Genomic DNA, 18960 nt, shown 5'->3' with positions numbered 1-18960 from the left:
ACTTGCGTATGGCAACTGAATGTAATTACATCGCCATCTGTGAATGACAATTAGAACCATATTACATGAGGTTTATACTAATTATACTATAAGTCCAATTCTCCATCTCAAAGAGCATAGGAACTACAGGTTACATTAAAAAAACATTTGTATAATACAAATAATTTTTAATATACGATTTGTATCCTTCCGTCGAGGTCCTTGGTGACGACGCCCTGCCGGCGCATGTACCGCTGCAGCATCACGTAGTCCACCTCCAGGTTCTCAAGGTTCTCCCTGTTTTCCGATAGCATCTGTGAACAAAACGGCGGGACTAATAATTGATAAAGTAAGGATAGGGGTTTCAGAGAACTACTTTGGAGAGATCTTTGTCTAATATTGGATGACTACGTACTACTGACTACTACTAAAAATAAGTTTTAACTAAATATCCTAATAGCATTTTATCGTTGTAGAAGGAAATAAGTCCACTGTGGCTAATACGGGACAGGGACTCGTCATTTTAGAAATAATAAGTGGCCGCATCTCATTTTAAATTGGAACAGTTTGATTTTTTAACAAAATATTTTTAAACGTTTGTTCAAACTAACTTCTAGGTTTGCACTGACCGCAATATTTCAATATTTATACACATCGACTCGCCGTAAGTTCTGTAAGCTTCAAAATTTGCAGAAGTCAGTTTGTGATTGTTCTTTTCTTATACGAGAACAGCAATGGGACCCCACCTGATGGTAAGTGGAATGGGGTCCAATAGAATGTCGACTGACGAGAAACGATTACCCCTCGACAGTCGACACAATTATGCCGGCCTGTTGAAACCGAATACACACAGGCTTATCCCGGAACGCGACACACGTGGGCCACTATGGCAGGTTTTACCAATTTATAAACGGTGGTCGCTATCCAGGCGGATACAAAATACATCCTACCACACAGTCCCTTGCGTAAGTTTTGTTACTAATCTAAACCTCGCTATTACTAACCGTGTAGCCGCCGCCGCCGTCGCCGATGTAGTTCTGCGTGAGGACGCGGTAGGTGGCGCCGCGGTCGAGCGGCTCGTAGCGCGGCACGGCGCAGCGCACGCAGCGCACGGCCGCCGACACGCGCGCCCCCGCCGGCGCGCTCGCGTTGTACACGTTGCGCATGCCTGCACAAATACCTCCGATTGGGAAACAGATGGCGCATCATTTGAAAATAAATGTAAGTGAAAACAGATGGCGCCACATAAGTTTATTGTTAACAAATATGTCGAGCTCAGACACGGCATGTTGAGTGAGGTCGCCATGGACTGGTTAAATGTTACATGAAAGAAAGATACAGGCATGGCCTAGTTTGGATACCCCTGGTAGATACTTTATATTTGTTTTTTTAAAACAAAATAAAGTACAAATAAAGAGTAACTGTTATAAAATAATGATAGGTTTCTTATTTAATATGTATTTATTGTGATTAATGGACATTACAATTATATATTATTGTACAGACATGTTGCATGGCTGAGCACCGGAACTCGAGAGAGTTGTATAGGGATGGGACACATAACATTATTTTTTAATCGATTACATAATCTCTTACATCCCCTTTCTTTCCAAATCAACAATAATCTTTCAAATACGCAGGTTTTTTAATAGTCCTTCCGGCTCTACTTTTAGGCTCATTTACATTTTGATTTAAATCACACAGTTCTATATTTTCATTGTTACAGTTATCTTGTGTTACACTATTTTCATCATCTATTTCAATACTATCATAATTTCTACCAGTTTCAATTTTCATTTCGCTTTGATCATTACAGTTTAAAAGATATCTCCTATTCCTATCCAACCTTTGGTCATTTTCGGTTACAATTTTAAATGAATTAGGTCTATCATCCTTACTTACTACTTTAGCGTATGATAATGGTTTTTTAGTATTACTATCTTTTAATATTACCTTTTCTCCTTTCCCTAATTCTTTTAATTTTCTTGTATTTCTATCATAATATTTCTTATATTTCCAAGCATTTTTATATAAACTATTCTGAATATCTCTATTTTCTTTACTTATCTCTTGTTGATGAGGTAACAATCCTGATATTTTCCTATTCATCAACAATTCTGCTGGAGATTTGTAACCAAATTCACTTGATATTGGTGTGTTTCTATATTCTAATAATGCTAAACTTTTATCTTTACTTTCATAATCACATTTCTTAAACATATTTTTTACTGTTTGTATATATCTTTCCGCTAAACCGTTACTTTGCGGATATAATGGACTACTTGTCTTATGTATAAAATTCCACTGTTTAGTAAATTGTCTAAATTTAATATTAGAGAAATTAGGTCCATTATCAGAATATAATATCTGTGGAATTCCAAATCTACTAAACATATTTTTTAAAACACTTATTGTTACTTCTGCACTGAGATCTTTTAACATTTCAACTTCAATGTATTTACTGTAATAGTCCACTAAAATCAAATAATTATTATTTCTGTAATTAAATACATCACAACCTAAATCTGTCCAAGGTTTAACTGGCATTTCTCTTATTCTCATAGGTTCTTTTACATTGCTTTTTCTAAACCTATCACATGTATTACAATTCAAAACTTTATTTTCAACATCTTTGTTCATTGAGGGCCAAAACATACAAGACCTTGCCCTTGTTTTACATTTTTCTATACCTAAATGATTATAATGAACTCTATCTAACATCTCAGTTCTTAATGTATTTGGTACAACAATGCAATTATTTTTAAAAATTAAATTGTCACAAACAAATAACTCATCTTTCACAGAATGATATGGTTTCAAACATGTAGGTACATTATACATGTCTGGCCATCCATTAGTTAAATATTCTTTAAGTTTTTGCAATTCAGAATCATTTATTGTCTCCTGTTTAAATATTTCTAACTTTCTATCCGTAACTGGTAAGTTACTAACTACCATTCCTACTTGAGCTTCAATTTCTTTTTCCATAATAGTCTCATTACAATTATAACAATCTCTTGATAATGAATCTGCTATTAATAAATCTTTACCAGGTTTATACCTTAAAGTTAAATCATACTTCTGTAAATGTAATCGCATTCTTTGGAGACGCAGTGGTACATCACACAATGGTTTCTTAAATATATTTTCTAACGGTTTATGATCCGTTTCTACATCAATTTTTTTTCCATACACATATTGGTGAAACTTAGTACATCCAAAAACTATAGCTAACAGCTCTTTTTCAATTTGAGCATACATTTTTTGTGTATTTGTCATACTCTTTGAAGCATAAGCAACAGGTAAGTTATTTTGCAACAAAACTGCACCTAATGCATCTTTTGACGCATCTACTGACAAAGTACAAGGTTTATTAGGATCATAGAATTGTAATACTGGTTCCGACATTAATATATTTTTTAACTCATTAAAGGCCTTTTCTTGTTCATTAGTCCATACCCAAGTACTACCTTTTTTAATTAACATTCTTAATGGTTGACAAACCTGCGACATAGAAGGTATAAACTTTGATATATAAGTAACCATACCTAATAATCTTTGTACTTCTTTTACATTTTTTGGTTTATTTAGGTTCATTATAGACTCAATTTTTGATTATCTGGCTTTATGCCATCTTTATGTATTACATGACCTAAGTATTTAATTTGCGACAAACCAAATTCACATTTATTTAAATTGAACTTAACACCATTTTCTTGTGCTATTTTTAACACCTTACATAACCTTTCGTCATGTTCTTTTTTATTTTTTCCATAAATTACAATATCATCACAAAATACAGCACATCCTTCTATTCCTTCTAACATTTGTGAATACTGTCTATGAAATACTTCAGGTGCTGATGATAACCCATAAGGTAACCTTTTAAAACAAAATCGACCAAATGGTGTAGCGAATGTACATAATTTAGCACTATCTTCATTCAATTTTATTTGAAAGAATGCAGTTGACGCATCTAATTTACTAAATATAGTAGAACCTGCCATTCTACATGAAACTTCTTCAAATGTAGGCAATTTATAATGTTCCCTCTTTAAACATTTATTTAAGTTATTAGGGTCTAAACATATTCTGATTTTTCCATCAGGTTTTTTGACTATTACTATGTTACTCACAAAATCTGTGGGTTCAGTAATTTTTTCTATGACTCCTAATTTTTCCATCTGTTCTAACTCTGCTTTCACTTTGTCATGCAAAGGAATTGGAACACCCCTACAAGGTTCTACTTTTGGTACATAATTTTCCTTTAATGTTATTTTGTATTCTACATTCTTTAATAAACCTAACTTTTCACTGTTAAACAATTCTTTGTACTCATCTATTATTTTTTTCATATTGTTTATTATCTGTTTTTATAATTCTTAAATATTTTCTTTCCATCAAACCTAACATTTTTATAGTATCAAATCCTAACACTGGTATACATTCACTGTCTACAATATAAAACAATAATTTAACTTTGTTACCATTAACCAGTTCACAATTTAATTTAATTTTACCTATACATTTTATTTTAGTACCATCATAATTATACAATGTTTTATTATTATCATTTATAATGTGTCTTAATTTTAAACTTTTTATATTCTTTAACGGCAACACATTACAATCTGAACCTGTATCTAATTTAAAATTAATAATTTGGTCATTAATTTTTAATGACTCACACAACTCATTATTAGTACACACACTATGTACTTTTAACATACCTAATTGATAATCATTACTCACATTATCATGTTCATTAAGTATAGAACTTACTTTTGTTTTACACATTTTACCATAATGTCCCATTTTATAACACTTGTTACATTTCACTTTATATGCTGGACACTTATATCCATGTACATATCCACAGCGTTGACACATTTTCTTTACAGTAGGTCGCTCCTTACTTTGGAAGTCTGGACTCGTTTCATTTTTTCTAATGAAGTCTCCCTGCTTCTTTATTATATTATATTTCTTATTTTTGTTAATATTGACCACTGCTACGCTTGGTTCCTCCTCAAACTTTTTCATTTGTTGTTGTGTTGTTTCAGCCATTTTACACATATTAACACATTTTGTTAAGTCTAATTTTTGCTCTTTCAGTAATCGCTCTCTTAGTGATTTATCACTAATGTGACGTCTACCTGTCACAGGGGTAAGTAAACAAAACAACTTTTGGTTCCCAACTAGCCGTGGCCGCACGTCCTCTCAGTCTCACTGCCGCATGGCAACTACTCTCCACCCCCGGCCGTGCGCCCACGTCTATATTTTATTTGTAATACGTCACATCTCTCCCTTTTTTAACAAAATCAAATCTATGTTAATCAAATTATTAATAGGTACCTGTGAAATAATTATTTAACACGAGTCCAATAGGTACATGTATATATAAACAAAACAACATAACATTCTTATATACTAACATAATGAATAATTCGAATTTCTCTCTTTTTCTTTTAACCGATTAGTCTTTAGCAATTTGAATAAAAAATGATTACGATAAATTATTAAGGTAGGTATTTAGTCACTATTTGAATCACATCCGCTTATTATCTCCTGATCAGATTTGTCCTCACATACTTTCCATTGTCCTTCCACACGTTTGAGATGGATGATATTCCTTCTTAATTCTTGTCCCGTTTCGTCATTCCTTACGCTGTAATCAGATCCTTTACAATTTACAACAGTATGGGGAGTCGGGTTGAAATTCGTAGTAAGTTTATTTTCCTTCACCATATTCTTTACGTATACTTTCTCACCAATACCTATATCTATTTCTTCAGCTTTCCTTTTTCTGTCCTCGCGTTCCTTTCCCTTTTCTTTCATTAATTTGTCTTTGTCCCTGAAGTCTGAAGTAAATTGATTAGCATCTATGTCCGTAAGACATGGTATCTTATCTCTAAATATTCTACCGAAAAATAACTCGGATGGCGTTTTTCCGGTGGTGGTGTGCGGTGTGCTGTTATACATCGTAAGATATAATAATAATTCTTCATACCAATTTGATTTTTGGCATTGACTTATCCGGAGTCTTTTTAAAATATCGCGATTTTGTCGCTCGACTTCGCCGTTTTGTTGAGGGGAATACGGTGTTGTAAAATTAATTTTAATTCCTAGTTCATAGCAAAACGATTTAAATTCGTCGCTGGTAAACTGCCTCCCGTTATCAGCGGTAATACTAACAGGTGTACCTAGTCTAGAGAAAATCTCCTTAAGTGTTTTGATCGTTTCAGCAGATGTTATGATTTTCATAGGCTTGATCTCCTTGTAGCGACTAAAGTAATCTACTATAACGAAAAGATAATGACCACTCGGTAACGGCCCCAAAAAATCAATTGCTACATCTATCCAAGCCTGCGAAGGCAACTCACGACGCATCATTGGTCTTGGATGATTCGGCGCAGATACCAAAGTACACCCTTTGCAACTTTTAACAAGCTTTTCAGCATCAACGTCAATTTTAGGCCACCATACTTTGGTACGTAGTCGTGTTTTCATCGCAACAATACCAGGATGCCCTTCGTGAGCCGCTTCTAATACCTGCTGACGTAATTTAAGGGGAATGATAATTTTACTCCCTCTTAACAAAAGACTTTCGTACGTCCAGAGCTCTGTTTGAAATACTCTGTAAGTGTTAATTAAAGGATCCCAGTTATTAGACGACAGAGCTTCCTTAACAAGCTGTATTTCATTATCTTGTATAGACGCTTCGGTAATTGCATCCATTCCTACTGCATTAGGTCTTGCAAATTGAACAATTTGATTAATGTGGAATTCATTTTCAAACGGTTGGGGGTTATTGGTAGGACATAACCGGGATAAACAATCTGCGATATTATTCTTCCCCGGCTTATATATTACTCTGAAATTGTATGCTTGAAGGCGTAGTACCCAACGCTCAATTCTAGCACAGGGTTTCGATCTACTACCAAAAATAACCTCCAACGGTTTGTGATCTGTGATTAAGTCAAAAGACGCTTTGCCGTATAGATACATTTTAAAATGCTCCACAGCCCAAACTAGGGCGAGTGCTTCTTTTTCAGTTTGACAATAGCGCTTTTCTACATCTGTTAAGCTCTTATTTCCGTAAGCGATTACACGCGACCCGCTATTGTCAGACTGAATTAATACCGCTCCCAGCCCTACCGGGCTAGCGTCCGCCATTACTAAAGTCTCGTCCTTGGGATCATAATATCCAAGCGTATGGATGCTGCTTAAGGATTTCTTTAGTTCGAGAAATGATTTTGTTTGTTTTGGGCCCCAATATTGACTTACATTGGCATTTTTTCCTAATTTGAGAGTTAATAGTCTTCTGAGTGGTTCTGATTTAGTTGCCATGTCAGGAATCCATTTGTTTACGTAATTTATGAGCCCAAGGAAACTTTGTACCTCATCAATGGTCGCTGGTTCTCGAAAATTTTCAACAACTTTTATATAAGCATCAAGAGGTTTAACACCATCGGCTGACAACTGATGCCCTAAGAATTTTATGGTCTTGACATTAAAAACGCATTTTTTCTGATTCAAAAGAATATTACGCTCTTTGATAATTTTAAGTACATGTTTGAGTCTACCATTATGTTCAGTATCATCCTCGCCATATACGACGATGTCATCAATAAAATTAACAACACCTTCACATGGGAGGAGAACCCTCTCTAGAATTTTTCTGAAAATGCTCTGGCGCGCAAGAAATGCCGAACATTAACCTTTTGTATCGATATATTCCCTGGCCGGTTATAAAAGTGGTAATGTCTCTAGAATCTTCACTAATCTCGACCTGGTGAAAAGCGTCTTTAATGTCGAGCTTAGAAAAAACATGTGCCCTCTTAAATTTATGGAGCAACTGATCCATTGTAGGCAATGGATGATTTTCCCTGATAATCGCTTTATTAGCACACCGCATGTCCACGCACACTCTTACGTCACCATCGGGCTTAAGCACCGGCACTATCGGCGAGACCCAACCTGAGGGATTATTTACTGGCTCAATAATATCTAACTTAACAAGCTCATCAATTTTTTTATTGATTTTTTCCTCTAGAGGGATGGGTACTCGCCGGCAAGGCTGGGCAATAGGTTTCATAGTTTTGTTTATAGAAATATTGAGAACAACATCTTTTATTTTAGGAAAACTGTTTACGCTTACCGAATTGACTTCTAACCCGAGCTTTAGTACTTTTAAAGCTATCGCAGTTTCTTTCCCTAATAAGTCTCGCGTGCCTCCCTTTACTACATAGAAGGTTCCAGTTTGTATTTCATTTTTTACTCGAATAGTCGCCTCAAATGATCCTATAACGGTCAACGGTGTGTTGCTGCCATAAGCAACAAATGTTTTGTCCGGATTAGCAATTTGGTTTGATACATGCACTTTACATTCCTTTAAATATTCCCAGGTCTTGTCACTCAAAATATTGCATTTACTACCAGAATCTATAATCATGTCTACTCCTACGCCCCCTATATTGCATTTAAGGGGAGCGTCATCGTCTATATGAAAAATATAGTCTATATTTGTGGAAACGGGCTTGGTTTTTGACGTATTATTGTTGTTAAACTTCTCATTGTCTGTTTTACCCAACTTCAGTCTTTTATGAAGGTCTTTATTAAAAGTAGACCTGGAATTCTTCCTTTTGCTTGTCCGGGTTTTACATTGGTTTCTGAAGTGCCCGACGTATCCGCATTTCAAACACTGCTTTGATCTGGCGGGACAGACATTACTGTCTGCATTATGGTGCATACTACCGCAACGCGAGCAGCCGGACGCAGCTTGAGAACTGTTTTTTATGTCGATTTTGTTTATATTTATGTTTTGTTGCTCGGAATTGAAATCAGTAAGCTGCCTGTCCACTGCCTCAAGAGCGTTCGCTTGTGCGATAATCTTATCTAGATTCACATCATCACCCCAGGTAAGTATCTTTTTCCTAAGATCTTTCGAACTACACTTCTCTACAATTTGGTCGATAAGATTATCTTCCTCAGATGCAAATTTACATTTACTGCTTTGGTGACGTAATCGCACAAGAAACCTTTCGAACTTTTCACCTGGCTCCTGTTTTAAAAGTCTAAATAAGTGTCTTTCGTAAATTTTACACTGTTTTGGTGAAAAGTAATCGCTAAGTTTCTTAACTGCCGACTCGTACACATCATCACCCTTATCATCATCGCCGTCATCGTCCGGAATATTGTAATAAATTTCTTGTAGTGTCAACCCTCCTACATGTAGTAGTGTAGCTTTTTTCTTTTCAGGCTCAGTTACATTTAATGCAACTAGAAATAGTTCAAATCCCCGTTTCCATTTTTTCCCAGCGCAGACCTACGGAGGCGACATCGCCTTCGCAGTCAAACGCTTCAAGAGGTGGTAATTGAGACATTTGGGGCGACCTATAACAATGACTTCTTATTAGTACCACTGGACCAGTCGTATCCAAATACTACTCATTGTTGTAAATCATATACAATTTTTTTTTATTTTTTTTTTTGTATGCATCGTTTTATATCCAAATAGTTTTAGAACCAACTGACAGTTACAGTTTTCTATTTATTCCGTGTAGACTTAGCTTTAGTGCACCTCGTAATATCTCGGATTTACAGTGCATTCTTATCAGCACTAACTAACGGTGTCAGTTTGCTGCTTAGAGCCTTTATTTTGTATACAATTATAAAAACTTCTTATTAGTACCAACTACAGAGTTAGTTTACTACTTTTACCTCGTGCCAATAAATGAGCTTTAAATTTTAACAATATGGTAACAAGACAAAATGAACGTATCCCTGTAATACTAGAAAGCTTAGCAAATAGTACCTAATATTTCTAGGCTGGTTATAGCTTTATTTTATTTCTGATAGGTAACAAAAAGGTAGGTTTTTAATTTAACAACACTTCAAAACAATATGAATAACCTTACCTACTTAATCTTTAAACTTAAACTTAAGTATAGCTATGTATCTACTTACAAAATTTTAGTTACGTGGAGACACGACAGAATATTGTAATGTGACATAGTACCGTAGGTAGGAAGATCTCGTATATTATTGTTATTGCCATCCGAATTATATCCCGGATCAATACTTAACTCGATTGCTTTAGAAGTTTAAATTGTAATACGAAGAACTAAACATCTTTTTAGTACCGGTTATCGATCAACCTACTACTCGAATTAAATAAGGGGCTCGGGATAGGATATTGATTAAATCTTCGTCACAACAATAGGTACTATTCTTTCCTTCCCATAATTTGATAGATCGAGTACTTACCCAGACTCGTCGCCACTTGTGACGTCTACCTGTCACAGGGGTAAGTAAACAAAACAACTTTTGGTTCCCAACTAGCCGTGGCCGCACGTCCTCTCAGTCTCACTGCCGCATGGCAACTACTCTCCACCCCCGGCCGTGCGCCCACGTCTATATTTTATTTGTAATACGTCACAACTAATTCCTCTTATTATCTGATCTCTTATCAGACTATCTCTTAGATTTTCAAATGCACAATCTTGGCTTAATTTTTTCAGAGCCATTACGTACTCTTCAAAGCTTTCTTCGCAACCTTTGTTACGCGTAAAAAATAAATGTCTGCACATCGTTTCATTTTTTAGCGGCTGAAAGTAACTATCGAACTTTTCTACAATAGTTTCGTAGTTTCTCGTTTCCTTTTCGAACTCGAACGTGTTGTAGATTTCGATTCCTTCATCACCCATCACATGCAATAACAGTGATATTTTGGCATCATCTTTCAGCTTCTCTCCCGCTTGGGACGCTACAAAGTACAAATCATACCTTTGTTTCCATTTCTTCCACTGTTCACTGGGATTAGAACGTGCGGTCAATTGTAATGGCGATGGCTGCTTCAAATCCATTTTAATCACTTTATTTTCTTTCTTGAAACCTTATTTTTCTTGTGTCATTTACGACTGCGCCATATAAAATAATGATAGGTTTCTTATTTAATATGTATTTATTGTGATTAATGGACATTACAATTATATATTATTGTACAGACATGTTGCATGGCTGAGCACCGGAACTCGAGAGAGTTGTATAGGGATGGGACACATAACATTATTTTTTAATCGATTACATAATCTCTTACAACTGTCACTGAACAACATTATGTAATTTTTCATTAATAAAATATATAATAATTATTATTTTATTGTTTTACTGTATTTTAAAGTTCTCACCTCCAATCTGCAGCATGCGTCCGCTGTAGAACTCCTGCGGGTTGGTTTGTGTGGCGCCCACAGAGAATTCCAGCGCCGCCAGAAGATGCTCGCCCTTCAAGTCGTACACTTGTACGTAATTTTCGAACGGCATCGCCATCAGGAGGCTTTCTGTCGTCACCTCTGCGAATTATAGAAAGGATTTTGTCAATCTAGTGTTAGATTCGTAAGGACGACTATTTTAATCGACTTAAAAAAATAGATTTAACGCAAAAAAGTACTTATATTGACATTTGGTTAATTCAAACTTTAAAAAACGTTTGGCAGCCACCGCGCGAGCGATTAATTTCACTCCTTTAGGCTTTAAATAAAAGTTATGAGAAATAAAAATGACTGCTTGTACCGGTTGTATGCAACTGTACCGGTGTACATTACCTGTCAGTTGCGCTAGACCAAGGACACTCTATGTACAACCGTCAAGTACAATAAACAGATTATGTAAATCCGTGTTTCGATCAATGGTCACCCCCGCGTACTCCTTACATGCTTTTTGCTTGACACAAGTTTGGAACTATACATTGGTAGGTTGGTGTAAAAGGATAAGAGTTTATTTGTATAATGAGTATAGAGTCTTACCGCCGGGAGTGATTTGAACCCGCAACCCTCCGGCGTTTATCATACAAACGTGCGCATCGTTCCACGCCGAGCCAGAGGCGCGCGACATCATCTGAAAAATCATCACTCAATTTATTATAAAATATGCTGTTATATTCCATGTGTCATGTCCACAGCCACGCAGCGGGATAGCGTGGGTTTTTGCCGCTCACGGGCGCTTGGCTGGAGCAAAAAAAGTCAATTTTACGTTACGTTCCCCTTGTTCCGGCTACAAGTACAAAACTGCAATGGTTGCCTGGAAGCCACCATATAGATTTACTGTCCATACTTTTATCTTATGCCGTTAATTTTTTCCATTATTTTTCATTTACGTATACCTCCTCTATGTGTATTACTGCTGATACGTACAAAGTACAAACCTAAGATTTTTTTTAAATCTGACTACGTTTGTTAGCCTGGCAGGACCGACTTAACAAATACACCGGTCTCTCGGGTGAGTGCTTTAGGCACTTGAAACCCTTAAATATTAAGCGACCATACTGAGGGCTACCCACTAACGGGTTACGAACCTCGGCTGAGGACGATCACTGGGAGAGGATGAGACATCAGCGGTTATGGAGACCTAAGAATTTTCTATACCAATTTCAAAGGTGAGTGAACTCTGGCAAACAGTACTAGATCAGTGCTGTGGACTATTCATACTTTATGTAGTAGAGGCCTGTTCAACAGGAGTATAAACAGGCCTAGTCTTACCTATAACCAGCGCCGGAACATAAAAAACCTGCTATGGAGTCGCCATGCTTATTCGTTTTAAAGAAACGTTATCAGTACAAGAAATTAGTTCCGTATTTTTAACTTGTCGAGATTTTTATTTACTTAGTGAAGTTTATAATAGTTACCTCCTCAAGGAATCCGTCGCAGGCCCAGCTGCCGAGACTGCACTCGCCGCGGTAACACCCCGAGCGGCTCAGCGTCACCGCGGACCTGCCCAGCACCTCCTTGCCCACCGCGTCCACTTCCTGCCGCCATGGCTCTAGCTCTGCTAATATCTGAGGATCTGGAATTTTTGAAATGGTGATTTAGTATTTCCCGCATGCGCTGTTTATAAAAAATGCTATTAGGAATGATGGTGTTATATATAATAATAATAATATCAACCCTGTATTATATACTTGCCCACTGCTGAGCACGGGCCTCCTCTACTACTGATAGGGATTAGGCCTTAGTCCACCACGCTGGCCTAGTGCGGATTGGTAGACTTCACACACCTTCGAAATTCCTATAGAGGACTTCTCGGATGTGCAGGTTTCCTCACGATGTTTTCCTTCACCGTTAAAGCGAACGATAAATTCACAAAGAATACACACATGATTTTTTTTTTAGAAAAGTCAGAGGTGCGTGCCCTTGGGATTTGAACCTGCGGACATTCGTCTTGGCAGACCGTTCCACACCCAACTAGGCTATCGCCGCTTGGTGGTGATGGTGTTGGCTATGGATAACATCTATGTTCAATGGTTAAAAAAGTATAAGATGGATGACTAATTTGTGTAAGCAGTAAGATTTATAACAGAAATATAAATATAAACCTGTTTTATTGCTGCTCAAATTCTAACAGGAATAAATATAACTGTTGGAAACTTTTAAAAATGTATTTTATAGTATATTAGCGAGCATTTGCAGCAATCGAAAATGGCGTCTATACGGTGCCAGCACCATCTTTTTAAAGAATTTGAAAAAACAAAACATTTTTCCTATGGCAGCAAATTATCAGAATAAAAAGTCACAAACCTTCGAATTTACAATATTAATTATAAGTTATATTAATGTTTAGAAATTCATGAAACATTAGAAAATTGTCAAAGGTATCTTAAACCATTAGGAATTGCTCGTAGTAAATACCATATCCTGTACCTGGTACTATAGAAGAGCCGAGGAACACTGGCAACCCCTCCCACCGCTCGACGATGCCCTGGTCGTTGATGTACAACTTAATGTCGCCTACGTACCGAGTGTAGCATGACGCCTGCACCACTAATATCTAAACGAAATTAACTTATATTAACACTCATTACGTGAACATTCTTATATGCATTGAAATGAAGGTGTTTAAAAATTATTTTGATAATTTTATTTCATATTGCTTGCGGCTTCGCCCGCGTGCAAATTATTTCCCGGTATAAAAGTCCCCCTTTATATTTTACAGGGATGAGAAGTAGCCTATACCAGTCAGTTACTACTGCACCTTTCCTCGTGATAGGATATTTCTATCCGCCCATATGGCGACCACCGAACACATGCTGTCAAAACCGCCATATTGGCCTTTGAATATCTGGCACACAACAAAAATTACACTTATCTTTTTTAATAAGCATTTTTTTATGATAAAACTAGGCTTTGTCAGCGTGACATTATCGTTATATCAAGTGATCACTAAAATAATGTGTAATTATTTATCAAACTTCAAGTATATCGTTGTTCACATATACATATATAATAATATGTGGGATAGTACTTAAATAATATGAGCCCTGTATTATATACTTTCCCACTGCTGGGCACAGGCCTTCTCTACTACTGAGAGGGATAGGCCTTAGTCCACCACGTTGGCCTAGTGCGATTTGGTAGACTTCACACATCCTCAAAATTCCTATAGAGAACTTCTCAGATACGAAGGTTTCCTTTCGATGTTTTTCTTCACCGTTAAAGCAAGCGATAATTAACAAAGAATGCACATATAATTTAAGAAACGTCAAAGGTGTGTGCCCTTGGGATTTGAACCTGCGGACATTTGTCTCGGCAGTACGTTCCACAACCAACTAGACTATCGTTCCTTTTTAGTAGGTACTACAGGAATTTTTGAACCGCACCTGGAGAGAAAGTACTCTAATTACTGGACTTAACAAATTTCACTCAAAAGGAGATACCTTTATTTTTAAAAAAGAGGTGGAACTGCATTTAAACATTTTTGTAAATACATATGCCACACCCGGGAATCGAACCGGCTTAAATCCGAAAAAAATAACACTTTTTCATTTATGCTATCAATCGATAGAGCCAATTGTAAAGATCATCTCTCTCTAAGAAACTGACTAAACTTAATTTAAGAAAATTTTATTTGGCAAGATAAAGCGCTTTTACTCAAGGGTCATATGCTCGGCATTAAATACACAAATCTAGTCTCCATTCCTCTGTAAAGACATATAGACCATTTTTTTTATTATATTTAAGAATCGTCCTATTTTCACGACAATGTCGCTCCATACATCCGCTTTCATTGTTGTTTACTCTATACAACGATATATACTTTATACAAAGTTAAGAAATGATAAACATACCCTATGTCCGTCAGTGCGATTGACAACAGTGGGGTATTCCCCGATCGGCGTGTCTCCGTTGGGAGTCTCTCCGTTGTACAGGAGCGAGTGGGAATGCGCTCCCACTATAATGTCCACTTCTGGAGCTATGCGGCTTGCGAGTGATCTGGTAATAAGGAAATATAAAGTAAATTATAAATAAAAAATACTTGAATTTTTACGCTTAATGTTAGAAAATGAAATTGACGGATATTACAACAATCAAAAACGAAAAAAAAAAATGATTTATGAAAACTGATAAATCAATACTCTACCAAAAGCCATAGCCTAAATACCTACAATCGACGGTAATAGAAAACAAAAAATATATAGGAATGACATAACCTAGCGATAAGTCTGTCGTCAGGATAAGTCATTATCTGTTATTATTAGTAGTAAATGCTGTGTTCACCTATTAGTAGCACACATATCAGATGCTGTACCTCATTGTCTTATTGTATAGAATGATGTAATATGTAGTGTAGCTTATTACAAATAAATAAATTTCATTCCAACATAAATCGTTAGCTTTAACAATAGAAGGATCTTGTCTTCTACCAGCTATCTAAACACCACTCTCAAAGGCCGGTATGACTGTGTCGACTATTTGGGCCCCGTTCCATCTACTATCAGGGGCAGTTGGGTCAATTTCCCGTGCTTATCTAAAGAAACCTCACACATCACTGGTGTAGCCGACGTGCGAAAGTAGAATGATTATATCCACGCCTTGTTCCGTCAAGATAGCCGCCTCCCTGTTCACAGCTTGTAACTCGTCCTCCATGATCACTCTGCCGATCGGAGCGGAGAACTACATTAAGGACAGAAGAGAAACAAGTTGATATAATAAAAAAATTATGTTTTTTTTTTATTACTTTGAGTGATTAGACTAGCTTGCCGTTCGCTTGATGGTAAGCAATACGACCGCCCATAAACAATAGAAACACTATCCAACAGCTTGAATTACAAAGTATTGTTTGGTATTCCACTGCGCTCGCCATCCTGAGACATGGGATGTTAACATTACTTACCGTGCGCAATAGTATGCCTATAATGCCGATCCTCCTTCCACGCCTTTCGACAATGATGTGGTTCTTGATGTAAGGAGTCATGGTGGGCTCGAAGGTGGTATTCACGTTGGCGCCAAGCATTGGAGCGTTCAGCCGCGACAGGTACGGTACCAGACCTTCTACGCCGTGGTCGAACTCATGGTTTCCTAATACCTGGTAAGAGAAGGTATTTAATAAATTAACGCCTGCGTGAGGGATAGTCAGACGTCCAAAAAGTAGGCAGAAGCCCAATTATTGCAATAAGTAAATAACTGTAACTCAAACCTTCACTACGCTACTCGGATAAGTGCTTCGTCGAAGTATTCATTGAAGAATTCTTCGCGCAGTTCTCATTAAAATTGATCGAAGTTCGAAATGCGTGACTTATCTTCGTTACGTAACTTCGCAAGTCACCCGGTGCTTCGAAACGCTTGAAGTCCTTTAACTAGATTGCAAACAATAAATATCGGAAGCCCCCTAAGACAAACCGTGATTAGACGAAGCGAATTCAAGTGTCTCTGGATACAATCTCGTCCTAGCTTAATTTCGATCAAATACGCGAGTAGAGTAGCAGATTTTATGCCAAAAAACTATAGAAGTAAAAAGGACTATATTCCCATGAAAATATAGCGATAAATCAGAATATATTTGCTACTTTTGCGTCACACATATGTTTTTAAATTTTGAATAAATATTCCCTTGCAACTTACATGAGCGTCGTGTGGCAGCATATTCATGAAATGTTGGCTGACATTCCACCTTAAAAAGTTATACCAGATCGTGCCCTGGAACGTGTCTCCGCCATTAAGGAGCAGGGAGTCTGGCTCGGCTTCTCTTAGGTCCTTAATCGCCGTGTACAAGCGCGCGAACCCGCCTATGCATGCGGCTTCGTTCGGATTGCATACTGTTCCTTGTGGGCTGATTTCGTCAAAACTGAAATTATTTTTGAAATATTTTATAAAGTTGTTAAATCTAAACATGTTATAAAACAAAGTTCCGTTTTCTGTCTGTCTGTTACGGATTTTCTCAAAATCTACTGAACGGATTTTTATGAAATTTGATATGGAGATAGTTTAAGACCTTAGGAAGGTTACAGGCTACTTTCTATCCCGGAAAAATATATAACGGGACTTTTATCCCGGAAAACTCCTTCACACGGCCGAAGCCGCAAGCAAAAGCTAGTTAGCAATATAAAATTTTAAGAATTTAAGGCCATATCCGCAGCAAAACGGCGTGCTTAACGTAATATTAGAAGCATTCTATTCAAACTTACATATAAATAAAATAATTAGACATATTTCTGCAAAATGTTATATTTACTTTACGTAGTTTAAAATATTTTATAATGCCATAAATAAATATTCTATTATCTTGTGTATTCAGAAGGCAATATTAACGAATGGAGAGAAATAAAATTAATAGAATGCAGTCGCAAAGCCTATACCCACTCTATCTACTACACCTACTGTCGGCCGAACGCTCAAGGTCATTTGCATATCCTTGAATCTTTGCATATTCCCGCCCGTAAATTGTACGCCGCTAATTATGAAACGAATTACTGAATACCGTTTGCTCGAGGAGGGGCCTAGATAGTAGATTGAAATGTTAGCAGCTGCATAGTTCGGAACGATTTCAGAAAAAGTTAATTTACAAAAACTATTACGCATGAATTCTGAACTATTCGTTGTAGCTAATGACACCCAGTGCAATATTACGGTCTTTGAAGGGCGGATGTCAAATTGCTTGTTATTTTAACTTGAATCATCCAGGATTTGGGTCTTTAGATCTTCTCTTTACCAGGCCCTCTACACGGTGTCTTCCACTCTTCACTTTTAAAAAAGTGATTTACAATAAAACATTAAGGTACTTACTGCGCATGAAAGTCGTTAAAGTGAATGATGTTGAGCTCAAACAATCCATTCTGCGCCGCCGCCACTCCACAAAGCATCAGGTACAACACATTTTTGAACATTCTTGCACCGCGGCGATCTTAGAAATGTCACTGTATAAAGTATCAAGATATATCGCATATATTAAGACAATAAACCATTCTGATAAACGCTCCTTCCGTTGATAATAGTACTTATATAAGTACTATAAATTTAACGTACAACTCAATTATTTTGATTTCTGTGCGACACTTTTTACTAGCTGGTCAACATTTTACAAACAATCCAATAACTTATTGCTATAAATATCAATGATAAATGCGTTTCGTTTTACTATTGTTCCGACAAATAACTGTTGAAGTCCCTACTATTTTCTAAATATCCCTCCACTAGCATAATATATTAGATATATATTTACTAAATAGTCATACCAGAAGTTCCCAATGTATTGCATCTAATTCTAGGTATCTTTTGAAATAAATTTTTTTTCGGATTTTATCGCAATTTTTATATTATGTTTTTCTCCCGACGTTTCGTTGACTTTGCAGCCTTCATGGTCACTGGGCCGACCGTCCACGATAAAATCCGAAAGAATAGTTTTATTTTGATACCTAATCTACCCATTCTCTAAATGAAAACTGTTATGCCTCATTTAGACTATTGGCGAATAAGTTGGTTAACAAAAATGACCATGAATTTTGGCTAAAATAAAGTGTTTGTACACTCGTATTTGTGACAAATCGTCAATACTAGTTAAGTCAGGGGTTACAATTCTAGTAGACTAAGTCCACGAAATACATGGCACGCGAAATCATCGTATTCTGCATTACTGTTATACACTTATACTTAAAACAACTGAGTTCTCAACAGTCTAACATCCATTAACCAAGCGTTATCTTCCATTTTTTTA

General features: G+C 36.6%; 2 protein-coding genes across 2 annotated transcripts; both read right to left on the bottom strand.

The window, feature by feature from the left end:
- Positions 1–146: 146 nt before the first annotated feature.
- On the bottom strand, positions 147–18182 carry LOC115455712 (apyrase). The gene is made up of 11 exons (XM_030184382.2): positions 18033–18182; positions 16872–17094; positions 16144–16335; positions 15793–15923; positions 15098–15242; positions 13674–13800; positions 12662–12819; positions 11784–11874; positions 11169–11330; positions 984–1147; positions 147–293 (listed from the first exon to the last, which is right to left on the bottom strand). The coding sequence occupies exons 1-11, from the start codon at positions 18131–18133 to the stop codon at positions 168–170; spliced, it is 1620 nt and encodes a 539-aa protein (XP_030040242.1). The 5' UTR covers positions 18134–18182; the 3' UTR covers positions 147–167.
- On the bottom strand, positions 1611–11094 carry LOC119188801. Its single transcript, XM_037436720.1, has 2 exons — positions 10425–11094; positions 1611–5121 (listed from the first exon to the last, which is right to left on the bottom strand). Exons 1-2 carry the CDS (start codon positions 10842–10844, stop codon positions 4315–4317), a joined length of 1227 nt encoding a protein of 408 aa, XP_037292617.1. The 5' UTR covers positions 10845–11094; the 3' UTR covers positions 1611–4314.
- Positions 18183–18960: the final 778 nt, after the last annotated feature.

This window comes from Manduca sexta, chromosome 9, assembly GCF_014839805.1.
Source record: "Manduca sexta isolate Smith_Timp_Sample1 chromosome 9, JHU_Msex_v1.0, whole genome shotgun sequence".
NCBI classification, from domain to species: domain Eukaryota; kingdom Metazoa; phylum Arthropoda; class Insecta; order Lepidoptera; family Sphingidae; genus Manduca; species Manduca sexta.
The sequence above is the reverse complement of the archived record's forward strand: the minus strand, read 5'-3'. Positions and strand labels throughout refer to the sequence as shown.

Bases quoted from the DNA above. Each gene is read 5' to 3' on its own strand.
- LOC119188801 (XM_037436720.1), bottom strand. From the start codon at position 10,844: ATGGATTTGAAGCAGCCATCGCCATTACAATTGACCGCACGTTCTAAT. The intron at 5,122-10,424 runs ATTAGTTGTGAC...GGTAGACGTCAC, and splicing joins GAGATCAGATAATAAGAGGA to ATTAGTGATAAATCACTAAG.
- LOC115455712 (XM_030184382.2), bottom strand. From the start codon at position 18,133: ATGTTCAAAAATGTGTTGTACCTGATGCTTTGTGGAGTGGCGGCGGCG. The intron at 11,875-12,661 runs GTAACTATTATA...ATGATTTTTCAG, and splicing joins GCGACGGATTCCTTGAGGAG to ATGATGTCGCGCGCCTCTGG. The intron at 1,148-11,168 runs GTGAGAACTTTA...GTATTTGTGCAG, and splicing joins ACGCATGCTGCAGATTGGAG to GCATGCGCAACGTGTACAAC.